At 38.8% G+C, this 18,260-nt stretch overlaps 1 protein-coding gene across 2 annotated transcripts; it reads right to left on the bottom strand.

Moving 5' to 3' along the window:
• Positions 1–2,139: 2,139 nt before the first annotated feature.
• fzr (fizzy and cell division cycle 20 related) lies at positions 2,140–17,982 on the bottom strand. 2 transcript variants are annotated; one of them, XM_017235152.3, is made up of 5 exons: positions 17,664–17,982; positions 13,345–13,694; positions 11,473–11,725; positions 3,616–3,849; positions 2,140–3,551 (listed from the first exon to the last, which is right to left on the bottom strand). In XM_017235152.3, exons 2-5 carry the CDS (start codon positions 13,464–13,466, stop codon positions 2,724–2,726), a joined length of 1,437 nt encoding a protein of 478 aa, XP_017090641.1. In that variant the 5' UTR covers positions 13,467–13,694; positions 17,664–17,982; the 3' UTR covers positions 2,140–2,723. The 2 variants fall into 2 exon arrangements, with proteins under 2 accessions (XP_017090641.1, XP_017090642.1); XM_017235153.3 differs by lacking the exon at positions 17,664–17,982 and adding an exon at positions 14,300–14,469.
• Between the last annotated feature and the right edge of the window lie 278 nt (positions 17,983–18,260).

Here is an 18,260-nt window from a genome sequence, read left to right as displayed (position 1 = left end):
TACCCCTTACAAAAATTTCGAAAAATGGGTCAAAAAATTTATTGCCAGGTTTTGATGGGGAATGATTCTACTTGAAGTTCCAAGATCGGGAAGGTATACCATTCTAAGACATTCCAAATATTAGCCGAGCTATCCACATTTTCCTTCCGGAAAATTCCAAAATTTTGAAATCCGTTTTTGGAGCTTTTCTATTTTTTCAAAATCTGAATTTTTCATTCACTCTTTTCGTGATATTTTAATTATTTCGAAACCGATTCCAAAACGGAATACCAATTATGAATCAGGGTTCCTATCTCCTTCATTCTGCATCCAAAGTTTGGAAAAATCCCCCGAAAAAAATTTTGGTCAATTTTTGGCTAAAATCCTAAGGGTACCCCTTACAAAAATTTCGAAAAATGGGTCAAAAAATTTATTGCCAGGTTTTGAAGGAGAATGATTCTACTTGAAGTTCCAAGATCGGGAAGGTATACCATTCCAGGATATTCCGAATATTAGCCGAGCTATGCACATTTTCCTTCCGGAAAATTCCAAAATTTTGAAATCCGTTTTTGGAGCTTTTCTTTTTTTTAAAATCTGAATTTTTCATTCACTCTTTTCGTGATATTTTAATTATTTCAAAACCGATTCCGAAACGGAATACCAATTATGAATCAGGGTTCCTATCTCCTTCATTCTGCATCCAAAGTTTGGAAAAATCCCCCGAAAAAAATTTTGGTCAATTTTTGCCAAAAATCCTGAGGGTACCCCTTACAAAAATTTCGAAAAATGGGTCAAAAAATTTATTGCCAGGTTTTGATGGGGAATGATTCTACTTGAAGTTCCAAGATCGGGAAGGTATACCATTCTAAGACATTCCAAATATTAGCCGAGCTATCCACATTTTCCTTCCGGAAAATTCCAAAATTTTGAAATCCGTTTTTGGAGCTTTTCTATTTTTTCAAAATCTGAATTTTTCATTCACTCTTTTCGTGATATTTTAATTATTTCGAAACCGATTCCAAAACGGAATACCAATTATGAATCAGGGTTCCTATCTCCTTCATTCTGCATCCAAAGTTTGGAAAAATCCCCCGAAAAAAATTTTGGTCAATTTTTGGCTAAAATCCTAAGGGTACCCCTTACAAAAATTTCGAAAAATGGGTCAAAAAATTTATTGCCAGGTTTTGAAGGAGAATGATTCTACTTGAAGTTCCAAGATCGGGAAGGTATACCATTCCAGGATATTCCGAATATTAGCCGAGCTATGCACATTTTCCTTCCGGAAAATTCCAAAATTTTGAAATCCGTTTTTGGAGCTTTTCTATTTTTTCAAAATCTGAATTTTTCATTCACTCTTTTCGTGATATTTTAATTATTTCGAAACCGATTCCAAAACGGAATACCAATTATGAATCAGGGTTCCTATCTCCTTCATTCTGCATCCAAAGTTTGGAAAAATCCCCCGAAAAAAATTTTGGTCAATTTTTGGCTAAAATCCTAAGGGTACCCCTTACAAAAATTTCGAAAAATGGGTCAAAAAATTTATTGCTAGGTTTTGATGGGGAATGATTCTACTTGAAATTCCAAGATCGGGAAAGTAAGCCATTCCAGGATATTCCAAATATTAGCCGAGCTATGTATAATTTAAGATGTCTTAGTCTCCAAAATCCATGCCGATCCCCTTTTCCAAAGAACTGCACGCCCCTGGCCAGTGCAAAATCGAAGATGAAACGCAGCTTCCAATCAAAAGCTCCCGGCGCCCACCTTGGCCGCCCACCACAGGCGTCAAAAAGCTTGCCCCTGATGGGGAATTCACGGTCAAAGCTGAGCTTTTTCAAGCGGGTGGTTTGAGAAACGGCTAAGCCCCAGAGGCCCCCATTCAAGTTATAAACCAGGCTTATTCTTAAAAAAACAAAATATAAACTCTTTGATTTTTTGGGGCATATTGCAAAATTGTATAAATTTATTACATATACATAGTTGGATTATGAGTGGAGTGAGTTGGTGTGTTGGTGTGTATGTGCTTTAGAATAAGCGATTGCGAGAAATCAATCAAATCCTTCTTATTTGGCTAAGCAAAAAAATATATATGCACATACATATATATATATATCAATATATATATATATATAGTATTTGTATTAATTGTCTTAATTGTATGGTTTAAAAAAAAAAAACTAATGGGAGAAAACAAACAAAAAATTTTATGTTTTACCTAAATATAGTGATAGTGTTTTGTGTTGTTTTTTTAACTTAAAAATTAGAATTAGAATTTTTCTTTAAGCTTATGTAGACTTAGTTCGTTTTTTTTTTTCTCAGTTCTCAGTTCTTGATTTCTTTAGTATTTTTCTGATCATTTTCTCTTGCCATTCATCGCATCTCTATACACTCTTAAGGTTAATATTTTGTTTAGTTTTAGTTTCAGCTTTTAAACTATTGCTCGTTAGGGGTGATTGTAAACTAAGGAATTCACTAAACTTAGGATGGACTCCCGTCCGCAGCATATTGACAAAGAATATATATAATATCCACATATATATATATATAGAGAATGGTTATATAGCGCTCTCGAGTAGGTTAGATCGGTTAATTGGTAGTTAGCTTGGTTGGCTGATTGGTTGGTTTAGCTGCTTGGTATTTGCTCCTCGAATCCCCATCCTCTCCTGGCCTTTGGCTCCTCGCTCTCAGTCTTCACCTATGTGCTTCATAGCTCGAGTCCTCCCATCTGATCCCTGATTATCTGATTATCTGATATTGGCGAATAGATTCAGGACCGACTTGTTCTCCTTCTGACTCCGCGCCTTGCTGAACACGTTCCAGAAGCGCAGGGTCTCGTCCCCGGCCCCGGTCACGATCGCCTCGCCGTCGGGACTGAGGGCCAGGTAGAGGACGCGGTACGAGTGGCCCGTCAGCTTGGCCACCTGGGTGAGCGACGGGTACTTCCAGACCAGAATCTGGTTCTGCGAGTAGCCGTGCGTGGAGACCAGCTCCGAGGAGTGCTTCGACCAGGCCAGATTGCACACCTGTGAGCCGGTGTCCACGCACTGCATGGGCTGGCCCGTCAACGTGTTCCAGAACCGGATACACCTGTCCGCCGTTCCCCCGCCGCTGGCGAGTAGTCCGTGGTGGTGTGGCGACCAGGCGATCGCCTTCACCGCCGCCATGTGTTCCGTGTACGACTGCACCGGACTCAGCGAGTGCTGATTCCACACATACAGCCGATTGTCGTTGCCCCCGCTGGCCAGATACTGATTGTCCGGCGACCACTTCAGGCCGCACACCTCCTGCCTGTGCCCGGCCAGACGTCGCTCCGACTGCAGCTGCGGCGTCCTCGTGTCCCTCTGGATGATCCACCGGTCCCGCGACCCGCTCGACAGGATGTCGCTGTTCCAGGCCAGGGCGCCCACCCGCGCCGAGTGGCCGTTCAGCTTGTTGATCTGCTTGTTGGCGGCCACGTCCCAGACGGTGACGTAGCCGTGGTGGGTGCCCACGGCGACCGTGTTGCCGCGCTCGTTCCACGACACGGACGTCACAGTGTTGGCATCCGGGCTGAGATCGCACAGGCGGGTAACCTGCAAGTATCAGTACTTAGTATGGGGAGGGCTCTTTTTTGGAGGGGGGTCTAGTCCCACTCACCTGACTCGTGCACGCGCTCCAGAGGTAGACACAGCTGCCCAGGCCCACGGCCAGGACGTTCTGCGAGGACCAGTCCACCAGGTTGAGATAGAAGTCGTCCTGCAGCTCCGGAGCGTCCAGCACCTTGAACGGTATCCGGGAGATCTTGCGCGTGGCCTTCCGGGGCGAGCGGAGCAGCTTTTGGCTTTTGGCGCTGACCGGCGACAGTGAGTAGGGGCACTCGCCATTATAGTCCTGCAATAGAAGGATAATGGTAGTAAGTAATGGTACTAGGTGGTCTATAGGGTATAGTATCTATATCTTTATTGTATTCAGGTCCAATTCCGGTGGCAGTCGAGCAAGAAATTGCCACAGTGAGTGTGTTTTGTTTGCACGGCGCGTACTTGGCGTTCGGCAATTAACGCCACGATGCTAAAAACTGCCACCGCGGTTGTCATAGGCCTACCGCCCCCTCAGGCCTACCCCCCCTCTATCCCCCACAAAGTACAGGAAAAGAAATTAGAGGGACTATGATAACCAGAAAGGAAAACATCGACAAGTTCTTAAATCTTTGACTAAGTTTTAAATAATATTTCTTACTTTCTTACTTTTTTTTTTATAAAAAATATTTATAATCTTTAGACTAATAATTTCTCTCAGTGTTTCTAACAAAAATTTGCAATTGTCACGCATTTGTTTGCATAGAAAATGCGGGCCGGGAAGTGTGTTAAGCGTATGCGTAAGGGTCAGTCCCCCCTTTTCCGCCGCCCCCTTTTTTCAAAAAAAAAAAAACCCAAACCTCTTGAACTTCTTACGCAACAATGAACCATAAAAAAAGTGAGTAATAGTTTGAAAGAAAAAATATCAAGACCTTTTTTTGAAACAAAATTCCCCAAAAAGATAAAAAAACAAAAAAACAAAATGATTAAATGTTAAAAAATGTTTGAAAAAAATTAAAATATTTAAGGAATTATTTGATAAACAATTCTAGAAAATAAAGCTTAATTAGTCATAGAACTCAAGAAAGATTTGCCTTGAAATCAGGGAATTAAAAAAGCAAATAGGGTTTATTTATAAATCTAAGGTTTTTGTGACGAAAGTAGTTCCTTATAAAAAAAAAAAATCTTTTATTCTTTTCTTAATTTATTAGTTTTGATTTAATGTTCCATTTATCATTAAAGCATAAACCCTTGTTTTTAATATAAGCATTCATAGCTTCTAAATATTTGTCTATTTTTTTGTGACGAACACCATTTTAAAAATCTAACACCAAGAACTATCTATTTCCCAATATTTTTTATAGAATATTCAAATATTTATTGTTAACATTATACACTAATAAGTAATAGAAGTATATCTACAGCTTTCTTTAAATATTCATTTAAGCCCTAAGCAGGCCCTTAGCCCTTTCGTCACCTTTTTAAAAAGCCTTCACCATCATTAAGACATTTATTCCTCAATATTTTAAGGAAACTATTTAAATACTTGTTAGGAATAAAATATAGTATAATAAATATATTTATAGATATTCTTCGTAATCATCTTTAGTCCTTTCGTCACCTTTTTAAAAAGCCATGGCCATCATTCACATATATTTTACAGAAAATACTTAAATATTTCTTTATATTATACTTGAATATAAGTATAAGTACTAAAAGTAAGACTCTCTCCAAGTACCCTAATCTCCAAGCCTCCTCATTACTTTCGTCACCTTTTCAAACCCCCCACCACCACCAACATTTTTATTGCCGAATATTTTCGAGTAAAAGCATTTGTCATAGTGGGTTGGTTAGTCAGGTTCTGGTCATCACACTCGAATATATATTCCCACCGATAATATAAGTAAACATCCTGGCAAACAGAGCTCCACCCCACTGACCCGAGAGATACCATATAGAGAGGTGCGTTTGACCCGCGGGGAGTCATACACTTGACGTCATGCCCAGAGGGTCTTTAATTCGTTTAAAAAATTAAAAAAAAGAGACAAAATAAGAGAAGACTTAATTCAATTAACAGACGGAAACCAAGAGAACTTAATTACAAATTGCAAAGGGGGGGATTAGATAACAAAATAAAAATAAAATAAATAAAAGTATGCGTGTGTAGGGTCCTTAATGGTTCAAATTTAATGGCCTGGTCTTTGGTCTTCAAAGGTCTCTGGCTCCAATTTCTGGGAATGCTGTGCGTGGCCTGCAAATGGCTATTTTTTCTATAAAACGTACAAGCAACTGCCATTAAATTTAAATGTTTTTCGATGCCATGCAGAGTCTTAAAAAAAGCACAAAAAAAAAGAGGGTAAGCCTATTAGAAATTCCAAAAAAAAAAAAAGGGAGCTTTGATAAATGGCTAGAGGAAATCCGACAACTTGTTTTTTTGATTCAAATCGCACATGAAACAAAAATATATAGTGTTATATATTTATCAGATGGTGTAACCTTGTTTTTAATTTAATTAACAAAAGAAATCTATTTAGGAAAAGAGTACAATCATCATTCATTCATTCTGGTGAGAAAAAAGCCGGCCGGTCTGAGAGACAAATCCCAGACTTGTTTTTTTATTTTTTATTTTTATTTTTACTTCAGGGGGCGGCGCTTAGGAGTCGGGCTTATAAATTAAACAAACAAATAGCCAACCAGAAGCGAGAGAACCGTCAAGAAAATAAAATAAAAAAAAAAAACACAGAAAGCGTGATTCCAAAAAAAGAGTTAATACTGGAGAGTTGGGAGGTTGGGGACTTGGGAAGGGGGTAACCATGTTTAATGGTAATGTTGAACCTGTCGCTGCGATCTGCGATCTGTAGCTGCCATCCAAGCCAACCTAATCGCTTCGGAAAGAAATAAAGGCAACCGAAAGCCCCCCAAAATAGTCATCGCTAATGGGATGTTAATGCAAAGGTCTGCTGCATAAATTAATAATTATAATAACAATAAAAATCCGACTCAAGACTGAAGACTGGAAGACTACAAGACTAGAAGACCAAAGACCTGCTTAATGGCTATTCGAAAATGGGCAGTAAATAAGAAAATAATTTTTAAGAGCTGAAATCAGAGTAACAGGTGCGTGACTTGGGGTGTGGATATAATAGTTATATTATCAAGGGTTTGGGGTTATTCATTTTTATATTTTATTGGAAATTATTAAAGGAAATATTGGTATCTATTTGCTTTGGTTGGTACCTTTATAGATATGACTAAAATAGTTGTATAAAATGTACTTTCGTCACTAAAATAAATCTAGTATATGAACTCTTACTCTATTAGAAAGTCTCTTCTATTTTCTATATTTCTTTTCAATAGAAAAAGAAAATATTACTGTTAGAAAATAAATAGAAATATGTAGTAACTCTTACAAACTCTATTAAAAGTACTTTCGTCACTAAACTTTCATAAATATCTTCTCTAAACTGTCAGGGAAGAGTATTCTATATTATATTGGTTTCTTTTTTAAGAAAAGTCGAAAAATGTCTTCAAATCTTTTCCGATTATGAAAAATAATAAACAGAAACTCTTACAAACTCAAGCTTTGAAGTCAACTTTCGTCACAAAACTTTAGTTAAATTCAAGATTCTATGTCTTCCTTATTTTTCAAATTTCTTTTTAATTAAAAATCAGAAATTCATTAAAATCTATAAATAAGAGCTATTTTTAACTTATTAAAGCCTTTTAAAAGATAACCTCACTAAGAGAAATCAAGAAAACGAACGTACTTTCGTCACAAAACTAAGGTAAATCTATTCTCTAGAGTTTTTATTCCCTTCCATTTTTCTTTTTAATTAAAAACCCCTAAAATCAGTTCTATAAATAAGAGATACATACTTTCAAATTATTAAAACCTTTTAAAAGATGAGAAAAACTAACGTACCTTCGTCACAAGACTCAAGAATTCCCTATTTTTTACTAAAAAAAAACCCCCAGGAATTTCAACCACAAAGCCATTCCATTCACCGAAAATTAGAAATTGCCAACACACCTTTCTGAAGCCAACAAAAATCAATCAAAACAATGGCAGAAGTGTCTGCGAGACTTCCATACCTCCTACCGAACAACCTCCTATAGGGGGGGGCTAGTGGTGGTGGTGGGGGTCTGGAGCCTCCACCCACGACTATATTATTTATGACAATAGCTCTGCGACCGCACATAATTGAATTACATATTGTTTGTTGTGACCAAGGGCCTCCCAAAAAAAAAAAAAAAACAAAAAGGGGAGTGGCATGTTGGGTGCCGTGTTAATTGTGGGGGCGTGATGTAGATGAATGGGCCACGATTTGCGGGTGACTGATGGCCGGGAGACGCAAAATCGAGCCACCTCTCGACAGTTGCCAATTGCCGAATATATGCTCCATTAGGCCTCCCCCCCTGTGGTCGCCATTAATCAAAGAAAGAGTTGGGCCACTCGAGATCTTGAAGTTTCCGAGTCAAATGAGCACACCAGAGAGATCCCCGAGCTCCGAGCTCCAAGCTCCAAGCTCCGGGCCATGACCATAAAACCATTCCACTCAAGTGCCGTTTTAGACCACTGAAGTAGTAGTTGAAGATCCCCAGATGCTGCGGTCCAGTCCGAGCCACTTCAAGTTGCCTTTCTTTCGGTATTTCACTATTTAAATACTCTACATGGTATGGGGGTTTACTGAATAGTACATGAGGTTTAAAATTTCCTCAAGTAAGAGGTGGTTTTATTCTATTTATTTTCTACATTTTATCAACTTTCGTCACTGGTATTTTAAACCTATTTAAATGGGTTATACTTTTGGAAAAGGTATTATAGCCTTGTAGGTATTATAGTCTATTATTATTATAGTATTATATAGATATAGTATTATAGTTATAGCCTTTATTACGCGGTACTTGAAAGCATTTCCCTAAGAATAGCTTTTTTTATGAGATATTTCTTTTCTGCTTTCGTCACAAATATATTCACCTAACTCTCAACTCTTCTAAGAGTGTCTTCTATAAGAATTTGTGATTTATCCAAAACTAAAGCCCTTTAGAGAGTCTTCTGTATAAGTCTTCTATAGAAAGTCTTCTGTATAAGTCTTCTATAGAAAATCTTCTAGATAAGTCCTTTATCCAGCCTTCTAAACTATTTCTTCCCTACTTTTTATTTAATTTCGTCACTGGTATTTTTTTAAATCAATATTAAATTATTCTTACACTTTATTTATGCTTTTAAATTTCATAATTAAGTCTTTAAACCTGTGATTATTAGTTTTTCATTCTTTAAAAGCTATTCATAGCCCAAACTCGCGTATGCTTTCGTCACCAATTCCAGTTCTCCGCCCTATAAACTCCCCTAGAAGTCTCTTCTAAAAGAATACCCTATTTTTTTCACAACTATATTCCTTTAGAGGGTCTCCCCCATTCGTTTTGAAACTAAAACCATAATTATTTCATTATTTCGATTGTTTGATGAAGGTGGCTGGTGTGTTTTTTTTTTGGGGTCTCAGTTGGGTTGGAATGTGCTTTTCGGAGGGGCCTCTGGCTGCCGTCTCTCTATGGATTTCAATACCGGATTGCTTCTGCCTATGGTTGGGCTTATGTATGGTCTGTGGCTGGCAACGTGTCAACTGTCAAAAATCAGTCAAAACAACGAAAAAAATGGCCTAAACGACAGACGAGCGGTCATCGGACGTGCCCCACACGTTTCAACCATATTTGCTTTGGGATTGTAGTTTCTTTTTTTAAAAAACGACATAAATCTGATAAGAAAGCAAATATGTCAGGTCTGGCATAACAATAAATATAATGATGGTCGAGATCTAATGACAAGTGGCAATGGCTACCACTCCATGGCTCTATTATTTCTGGAGATCTCGTGGCCAAGACAGTTGGATACCACCAGCTATTTATACATTTGTTTAATAACCAGAGTACAGTACAGGCCCATTAGAGATTAGAGATCGTGAAAAGTAAAAAATAAACACATTAACGATCGTCACGAATCAAAGAGTCTGTTCACCTCGTGTCTCCATGGAGAGATCTCTTTTGGGATGTTGGCCACCAACTTTTCCCCCCCACCCCAGCCGGTCGGGCTTCGGAGAGAGAGACTTTTCTTCTCCGAAAACCGGTTTCCACATTCCAACCGGAGATCAATTGAAGATCTCTAGAGACACAAAGCCAAAGGAAAACCTATTCCCAGCGGAAACTAGTTTCATTTTTTTGTTTTTTTTTTTGAGGAATATAATACCCTACACCTGTTTCCATTAGAAAGATGGATCCACACTTCCCACGATCTCAAGTTTAGTTTATTGAACTTTTCCTTCAGCCGCCAAGCTATTTTTGCAAAAAATAAAAAAATAAATAAAGAAAGAAATAAAGAAATAAGAAACCTCAATTAGCACCGACTGCAAATTCAATTAAATGCATTCTTGCAAGAATACAATACCGCCGCCGGGGCCCTCAATGGAGAGTCAACTGCGATGACCTGGATCTGCATTCTATATTTGGGGTTCTTTTTCAGGAAAATTGCTCTTTTTTGGATGTTTGGATAAGTGCTGGGCTTGATATTTGTGTTGATAGAAGATATTGTTGGAGTAATTCATAGTATTATTATTGGTCTTAATAATATAGATATTATAAAAGATATATCGATATTAGATAAGTATTATTATATTTATTATGATCTTGTTATAGATCTGTAGAGTTTCTTCTTTCTTAAAAGTGATATGATATCATATGATAGAAATATGATATATCTTTGATGGAAAACCTTCTCTATATAACTGGGATTTAAGAGTTTCTTTTTTTTAATAGAAGTTATCAATAGTTATTCCAACATTCTTATAAGTGATGTGGTATCATGTGATATTATATGGTGTATAATGATATAATATTTATCATAGTTTCTTTAGAAAACATTATAAAACTAGTATTTTGGAGTCTATTTCTCAAAGAGAGAGAATATTTAGATCAGAAATTGTAGAAACTTTTAGTTAAGAGAACTTTCTTATAAGTGATATGGTATGATATGATACCAAATTTGATAATTTGTATAAATTCTTTAATAGAAGACCTTATAAAACTAGACTTAACTATAGTATGGAGTTACTTTTTGGTTCTAAAAATGGTCCAACATGTTTCTTTTAAGAGTTATGATATGATGTGATGGAAGATGATGTAGTATTAATCATATCGTCTATAGGAACCCCTACAAAACTAGCCTATTTGAACCAATTTTGCAAAATATATGAACTATAGAATTCTACAACATATAGAAAACAGATCTTTCTCATAAAAGATATCATTTGATATTATATTATATGGTATGATATATAATAAAATATTATATTTATCACGTCTTTAATAGAAAAGCTATAATATATAGACTATTATATAGGACAGACATTGAACTTGTAGGACTTGTAGGAAAAAACTTTCCTAAAAGTGATATAATGGATCTATTCCTCAAGTCTGTGATAGAAAACCCATTAGAACAGAAACCCAATGACTCCACTACTCTTATCTACTCTAAGATATGACTATATACATATCATATTCACTCATATACACTATATCATACAGACTCTACTTGCTTTACATGACTATATATCTCTATACATCACAATCTCTAGATGACTCGCCAAGAGTAGGTACAGAATAGAGTATAGTACAGTATATGAAGTATATAGTATAGTATACTCTTGTACAGTATAGTATAGTATAGTATAGTTTAGTATAGTATAGTATTATATATAATATAAAAGTTGTGTAGTATTTATTATAACTTTCCTAAAGAAAGTCCCTCTTTTTCCTTCTCCAAGGTCTTGAAACTATCCACCCAAAAGCCTCCCAAAAACCCTATAACACTATACTCCGATACTACCCATACCATATCTCCTTATAAACATTATATATAGATGCATCATAGAATGGAGAAACTAACCTGCTTGGTGGGCGACTGGTACTTGAAGAGACTCCTCTTGGCGGCCGGGGTGTAGGCGTTCTCGTTCCGCTCCTCGCCGGCGGTCTTCACGTCGTCGATGGCCGAGCCGAGGAGCTCGTTCTTGAGGAGGCAGGAGTAGGCGAGGCTATCGCGTGCCGTCTCCCCGCAGTCCCGCTGCTTCTTGCTCGTCTGGGGCGAGTTGTCATTCGACTTGTTGATGGAGGCGAAGTTGGTCTGCCAGTTGTTGTTGGCTCTGTAGGATTGGGGATGGGTGGGGGGCGAATCCAAAATCACGAGAAATGTTAATTAGTTGGAATTAATAACTAAATATGATTAAGTTTTGTGTAAAATGGTAATGCAATGAAAGGGCCATTAATAAAAAGCCAAGGAGGCTTCATACTTGAACTACTAGACGATATAGTAGCTATCTTTATCTAGCTATCTTTAAGATACTATACTTTGAAGTATGTCTCTGAAGAAAAGCCTGAATTCAAGCCCTTTCTTATATCTCTAGACCCCACTTCCCCTCCTTAGTAACCTTAATTATGCCAACTCATTGAAATTGAATGGCGGGCCATATCCATATCCATATCCATATCGTCTGGCCGGCCTCCAGGGTCCTCCCCCAGCCCAGACAGTTCCCACCGGGCATTGTTATTATTTCCGAGCTCCATTAGACACCAAAAACGTGTGCAACGTGCAAAAATTGACGGTCGAATTGCAAAAAAAAGCAAAAAAAAATGTTTATAAACTTAAATAATAATAATAGACATTTTTTTTTAAAGCCGTGACACTCAATGGTGCACTACTGGAAACTGTTTACGAATGCAGTAAACGTGGCTACCCCCACATAGGCACCCCTTTTTTGATTATCTGGCCAAACGCATTTGAAGTGCTGGCTTCCACCTCCACTTCCACCTCGAATAAATCAAATTTCATCAACGGATGGGCCCCCATTGGGGGGGTCACTGCAGGGACGCATGACAATTCAATCAGACAATCAGGTGGTTGTAGGGGGGGACTTCATCATCATCATTCTAACCGGAAACTAATTAAGCTCCAAAAGGCAGCTTAAAAAAATGAATAAAAGTATATCCACGATGTGAGCTGCACACTTCCATGGAAGCCCCACGTCGTTGAACTCCAATGAGGCAACAATGTTGGCTCTTAACTTGGCTAACAAGCTTCAAATTTTCCCCGTTTTCCCATCAAGCTGAGTCTTCTTTTTCGGACCTGCCTTTTGGCCAAAAAAAAGAATAAATTAAGACTGGAGTTCGGGTTCGTTGGGTAACCTTTTGAGCCGCCATGTCTCTGAGGTTCTTTTGGGCCTAATGGGCTATAAGCTGGACACAATTTGGCTAAAAGATAAGAGGTCTTTGAGGGCAATTATAAGAGATATATATGGGGTTTACTTGCTTACTAAAATTAAGACTTCTTTGAGTCATATTTTGAGAGGGTTCTAGGGAGGGGATGCAGAGAGGATCCAGGGCTATATGAGGGCTATAATATAATTAGGCCTTAAAAGAGGTGTTTTTAGGGGTAACTCAATTTTTTAAAACTTTTTTAAAAACTCCTCAAAAAAGTCAGAAAAAAATTCAGAGAAACGAACTAAAACCGGGCCCTGTTCTTGACCAAGAACGCCTCTTGGCCAAGAACGTGTTTGGGCCATGGATGGAGTCACCGTTAGGCCGGCCCCCGGGGAGGGCAGTCAGGCGGGAAATTCATAGAACCAGGTTTCCCCAACCAGGCCGGCTCTCGAAAGCGGAAAACATGACATGGCACTATAACGGCTCGTGGAGTTCAACAAACTTTGCAGGAAAACTAAACAAGATTTTTTAATTTGTTTTTAGAATTAAAATTAAAGACTCTCACCTGCAGGGAATGAACCTGTCCAGCGATGTGGGCGTGGTGGAGGACTCGAGATTGTCGAAGAGGTTCCTGGCCACGGGACTGCAGTGTTTCAGGATTCGTTTCTCATATTCGGGGCTGAACATCTTTAGTAGTGTTTGGGGGGGTGATTAGACTAGTTTAGTTAGTGTAACTAGTAAGCCAAGAAAATAGCAGCAATTCCAACAAGATCGTGTCTGGTTTTTAATTAAAATTAAGCCTCGAAAAAGTAACTATTTTGATGAACGAGAAATTTCGTTTTTTTGGCGAGAACTTTTATGGAGAATTTTATGGAAGTCGCGAGTCATTTGCGATTAAAAAATATATGCGGAGATCTGTAAAAAGAGAATGAAACAATTAATTAGAATTGTCTGATTTTTGTAATTTATTTTTTGGTTTTTTTGCGCACGACAACCCCCCCTTTAAAGCCATTAATCAACGTCTGGATGTATATGGGCCTGGCTAATCAGGTCCATGCATGCCTTTCTATTTTCGAATCGTTTTCGCACCCATTTCGTATCTGGTATCGGGTATCGGGGGGCGTATCAATCACAGAATACAAAAAATAAATAAGGGGGGACTTCAATTCCTTTGTTGCTTGTCATGTATTTGAGAATATATCTTCTTTCGATCGCCACCTGAATACTAAAGAAATAACTCACCGAAACTAGCCTCAAGCCAAGCCTCATCTTAAAATGAACCATAAAATAAAATAAAATATATAATATTTTTAAAAACTCGAACTAGAAGATTAGAAAAAGGTAATACCCTCTGGGGGGGAGGGGGGTGGAACTAATTAGAAACGCCACATGGCCATACTGGCCATCGTTGTTAACCCTTACGTGCCGTCTGGTAATTAATTTATGGGCGTTAAGTGTTGCTTGTTGGCGGCGGCGCTGCCGGAGATCTCCAGGGAGCGTTGAGGAAAATCCAAACTTACTCAGGTATATCACTTCCGCATTGGAGTCGCCTTACCCCAAGCCACACTTAGTAATAGAACAATAAAAAATATATATAGAACTTTTTTGTTTCTTTTTTATGATGATTTTTAGAAAATATACATTCTGGAATGCCGAGGGAGAGAACTGAATGTTTTGGGAAACGAACTCAGACTGACAGAACGGCACAGGTTACTGATCCCAGTCGGTTGGTCGATCGGTCGGGGGGAGGGGTGGGTAGATAGTGCTGTTGACTTGCAGGTACCATCCAGGGCAGGCAGGTACTCACCATAGCCAGCCACTACTGCTGGCACTGAGCGTTACTGGAACTGGAACTGATAAGCCCGGGGCGGCGATAAGCCAAAGCAAACACTTGTCGAGTCATGACTCAAGCCCTATTTTGGAATTGGTTCCAAGAGCAGGCTCGAGCATGCTCCTGGTTGCGGCGATAAGGGTTAAGGTTTTGGGGTGGGCCTTCCACTGAAAAGCTTGACACGATCGATCGTGTGAAAATCGGACAGTGGGGAGCACTTGTTTGGATTTGCCGTGAAAGCCGAGCCTCGAGGGAAATAAATAAACTTGGCCCTCTTTCTGCATGAATCGACTGTTTTTTGGTTACGAACCGATATTCTCAGATAACTGGAAATTATTTTAAAAATATTTTCATATAATTAGAGGGTTGGTTGGCAGAGCCACCCCTTTGTTTCGGGCCACCCCAACTCCTACTCCCTCCCCGTCTCGCTCGCACGCTGCATTGATAAATGTGGTGACACGTATGACCCGCATGTTGTCTCCCCTCCGCCCTCTCTATTTCTTCCAGCCTTACTCTCTCGCCAGCGAGTCACTCTCCCACGTTAGCCCCCCTGTGCTCTACGTCTATCCCGCTCCAATGCAACCGATCAAGGACAATGAACTTGAGCCAGCCGTCCCTCTTCCACTCGCCGCCTAGTGCGGTCTAAGACAAACGGTCTCTGTTCTGCTCTCTCTGCGTGTGTGTGTGTGTGATTTGTTGTTGTAGTTGTACTATTTTTAGTGCATGACTTTCCATTCGAACAGATGCCGAAGGTCATCAGAAGTCGCCTGGCTGGGGAGGAAAACAAAACCCGATAACTCTCCAGGATCGGTCGCAGTGGGAGAGAGATTGGAAAATAGTATATGTATCTGGAAAGAATTTTTAAAAATAAACCGCAAGATATAGAATGTGGTTTTCCACATCCACCTCACTTGGGAATTAATATTTCAGACTTGACGACACTGCCTGCACCTTATCAGCCATGCAGAGTACAAAAACAACAACAACAAATATATGATAACGGGCCACAGACAACAACCCCCTGTGGGAAAGAGTGGAAGGCCCGAAGAGCAAGCGAGAGGACGACAAGGGGAGGGTGGACTGCCACCACTGGTAGTGGTGGTAGCACTGCTGCTGCTGCTTCTGGCATAATCGATGGCCAAGAGAGAAAATTATGTCAAGGACATCAAATCGGCAAATACTCTACCAAATTGCTGCGACTAAATATTTAATTTGGCAATTTGCAGTAACCACCGACCGCACCGAGTTTGACTTATTATTTAGTGGCTGTGTGTAGTGCTTCTTTTAATTGTTTTGCTTTTGGCCAATGTTTTTGTTTTTGTTTTTGTTATTGCTTGTATTGTTGTTGTTCCTATTGAGCGTGTGTCGCCTGTCCGGGCACGGACTCTCTCGCTCGCACACAATGTACAGCTAGGCTAGAGCACTAACCATACAGCATATAGACAACCCATTTCATACAACGAAAATGGACGCGAAAATTTCTTGCGACAGGCCCCAGCAGGCCCCAGAGCGGATTTCTTACGCTCTTTTACGCTCATCGTTCGTTCATCTTACGCTCATTCTCGCATTAAATGTTTTCTGTTTCTCAGTCTCTAAACGGAGCGCGATGAAGAAGGTTGGCCTGCGCTTCGGTTGATCTTTGTGTGTATGCGTGTCACACATTCACATACACGGGTGTATGTGTGCGTGCGATTTCGTTTCGAAGCCAGCGCACAAAATTTTGATTTTTCTTACTTTTCAGGCTTGCTACCCTAACCAAATTCGGGTATTCGTTATTTGATGAAATGACGAAAGAAATTATATTATTTTTTATATTATATTTTTTATTATTTCAGCATACATTTTTAATTTATTTAGGAATAAGATTGAGTGTTAGTAGTAAATGATTACTGTATATATATTTTTACGAATCATTAAAAATGAATATGAGAAAATGAGAAATGAGAAAATTTCAGAGTATATTTCAGTCGGAGTTACTCAAAACGCCTATATCCTTTAAGTTTTTCTTGTTCTGCAAGAGGTATCAGAAAACCAATGTAAATATGTATGTATATATATACAAATATATGTATATCTGTAAAAAATTCGAGCGGCGACTTTTTTAAAGTTCCAAAATATATAAGGAAATTATTAAATTGACGACAATAATTTAATTAAATCTCACAATAACCCAAATTAATAACAAGTGCCTGAAAAATTGTAAACAAAAAAGGTAAACAATTCCATCAGCTGTTTTCGTGTCTTCACCCTCCCCTAAAAATCATTCCATCGTTAGAGTAGGCATGCACAAGCCTCTTGCAGAACAACAAAAACTTAAAAGCAATCGGCGTTTTAAGTGACTCCGACTGAAATATACTCTGAAATTTTCTCATTTCTCATTTTCTCATATTCATTTTTAATGATTCGTAAAAATATATATACAGTAATCATTTACTACTAACACTCAATCTTATTCCTAAATAAATTAAAAATGTATGCTGAAATAATAAAAAATATAATATAAAAAATAATATAATTTCTTTCGTCATTTCATCAAATAACGAATACCCGAATTTGGTTAGGGTAGCAAGCCTGAAAAGTAAGAAAAATCAAAATTTTGTGCGCTGGCTTCGAAACGAAATCGCACGCACACATACACCCGTGTATGTGAATGTGTGACACGCATACACACAAAGATCAACCGAAGCGCAGGCCAACCTTCTTCATCGCGCTCCGTTTAGAGACTGAGAAACAGAAAACATTTAATGCGAGAATGAGCGTAAGATGAACGAACGATGAGCGTAAAAGAGCGTAAGAAATCCGCTCTGGGGCCTGCTGGGGCCTGTCGCAAGAAATTTTCGCGTCCATTTTCGTTGTATGAAATGGGTTGTCTATATGCTGTATGGTTAGTGGCTAGAGCAATAGTGCAATGGGAAGAGATGACGACGGTTACCTCTGGGCCAGACGTAACTGTTACAACACACACAGACACGAACTCTCCCAAATAGACAATCATAACATGCACTTTGCACTCTCTAAGATGATCTCATCGGATCTATGTCGGTTGCACTTACGTTGTGGACTTTTCAAACTTCGCAGGAAGAAGTTTTACGCGGTAAACTCGAAAAAAAACTGTTAATTTTGATTTGGAGTGGGTCACACTCTACACACACGCACGCACACCGACGCGACGCGACGCTAACCGCGGCGACCTATTCCCTGTTTTTCCGCTGTGGGAAAGCTGAAAAACCGTCAATACTGTTCCGATCTTTAATGTTTTGCAATAGCTTAAGCTGAGCGCTCCACGGACGTCGAATGGCTTGGCGGTGCGGTGCGCGAGTCTCGAGTCTGTCTTCCTGCTGTTGGAGCTGCTTCTTCTTCAATTACAAATACAATTATAAATACAAATATCGGTGTTGCCAGACCCCAAAAACTATCGGTTAACCCTGAAAATCCCCTAAAAAATCCCAACACTAAAGAAGTCATCTCTTAACCGTTTCATACAAAAGTCGATGGTTGGCTATAGACTAAAAATATAGATATACAGTTTCAATCTTTTAAAAAGATTTTTTTCGTATAAAATATATATATTTCGAAATACTGGCATCTCTATTTTCAAAATATATCGATATATTCTATGACTGATTATCGATATGCCTATCGATTATTAC

This window comes from Drosophila bipectinata, chromosome XL (assembly GCF_030179905.1).
Source record: "Drosophila bipectinata strain 14024-0381.07 chromosome XL, DbipHiC1v2, whole genome shotgun sequence".
NCBI classification, from domain to species: Eukaryota; Metazoa; Arthropoda; class Insecta; order Diptera; family Drosophilidae; genus Drosophila; species Drosophila bipectinata.
This window is presented reverse-complemented; position numbering and strand designations above follow the sequence as displayed.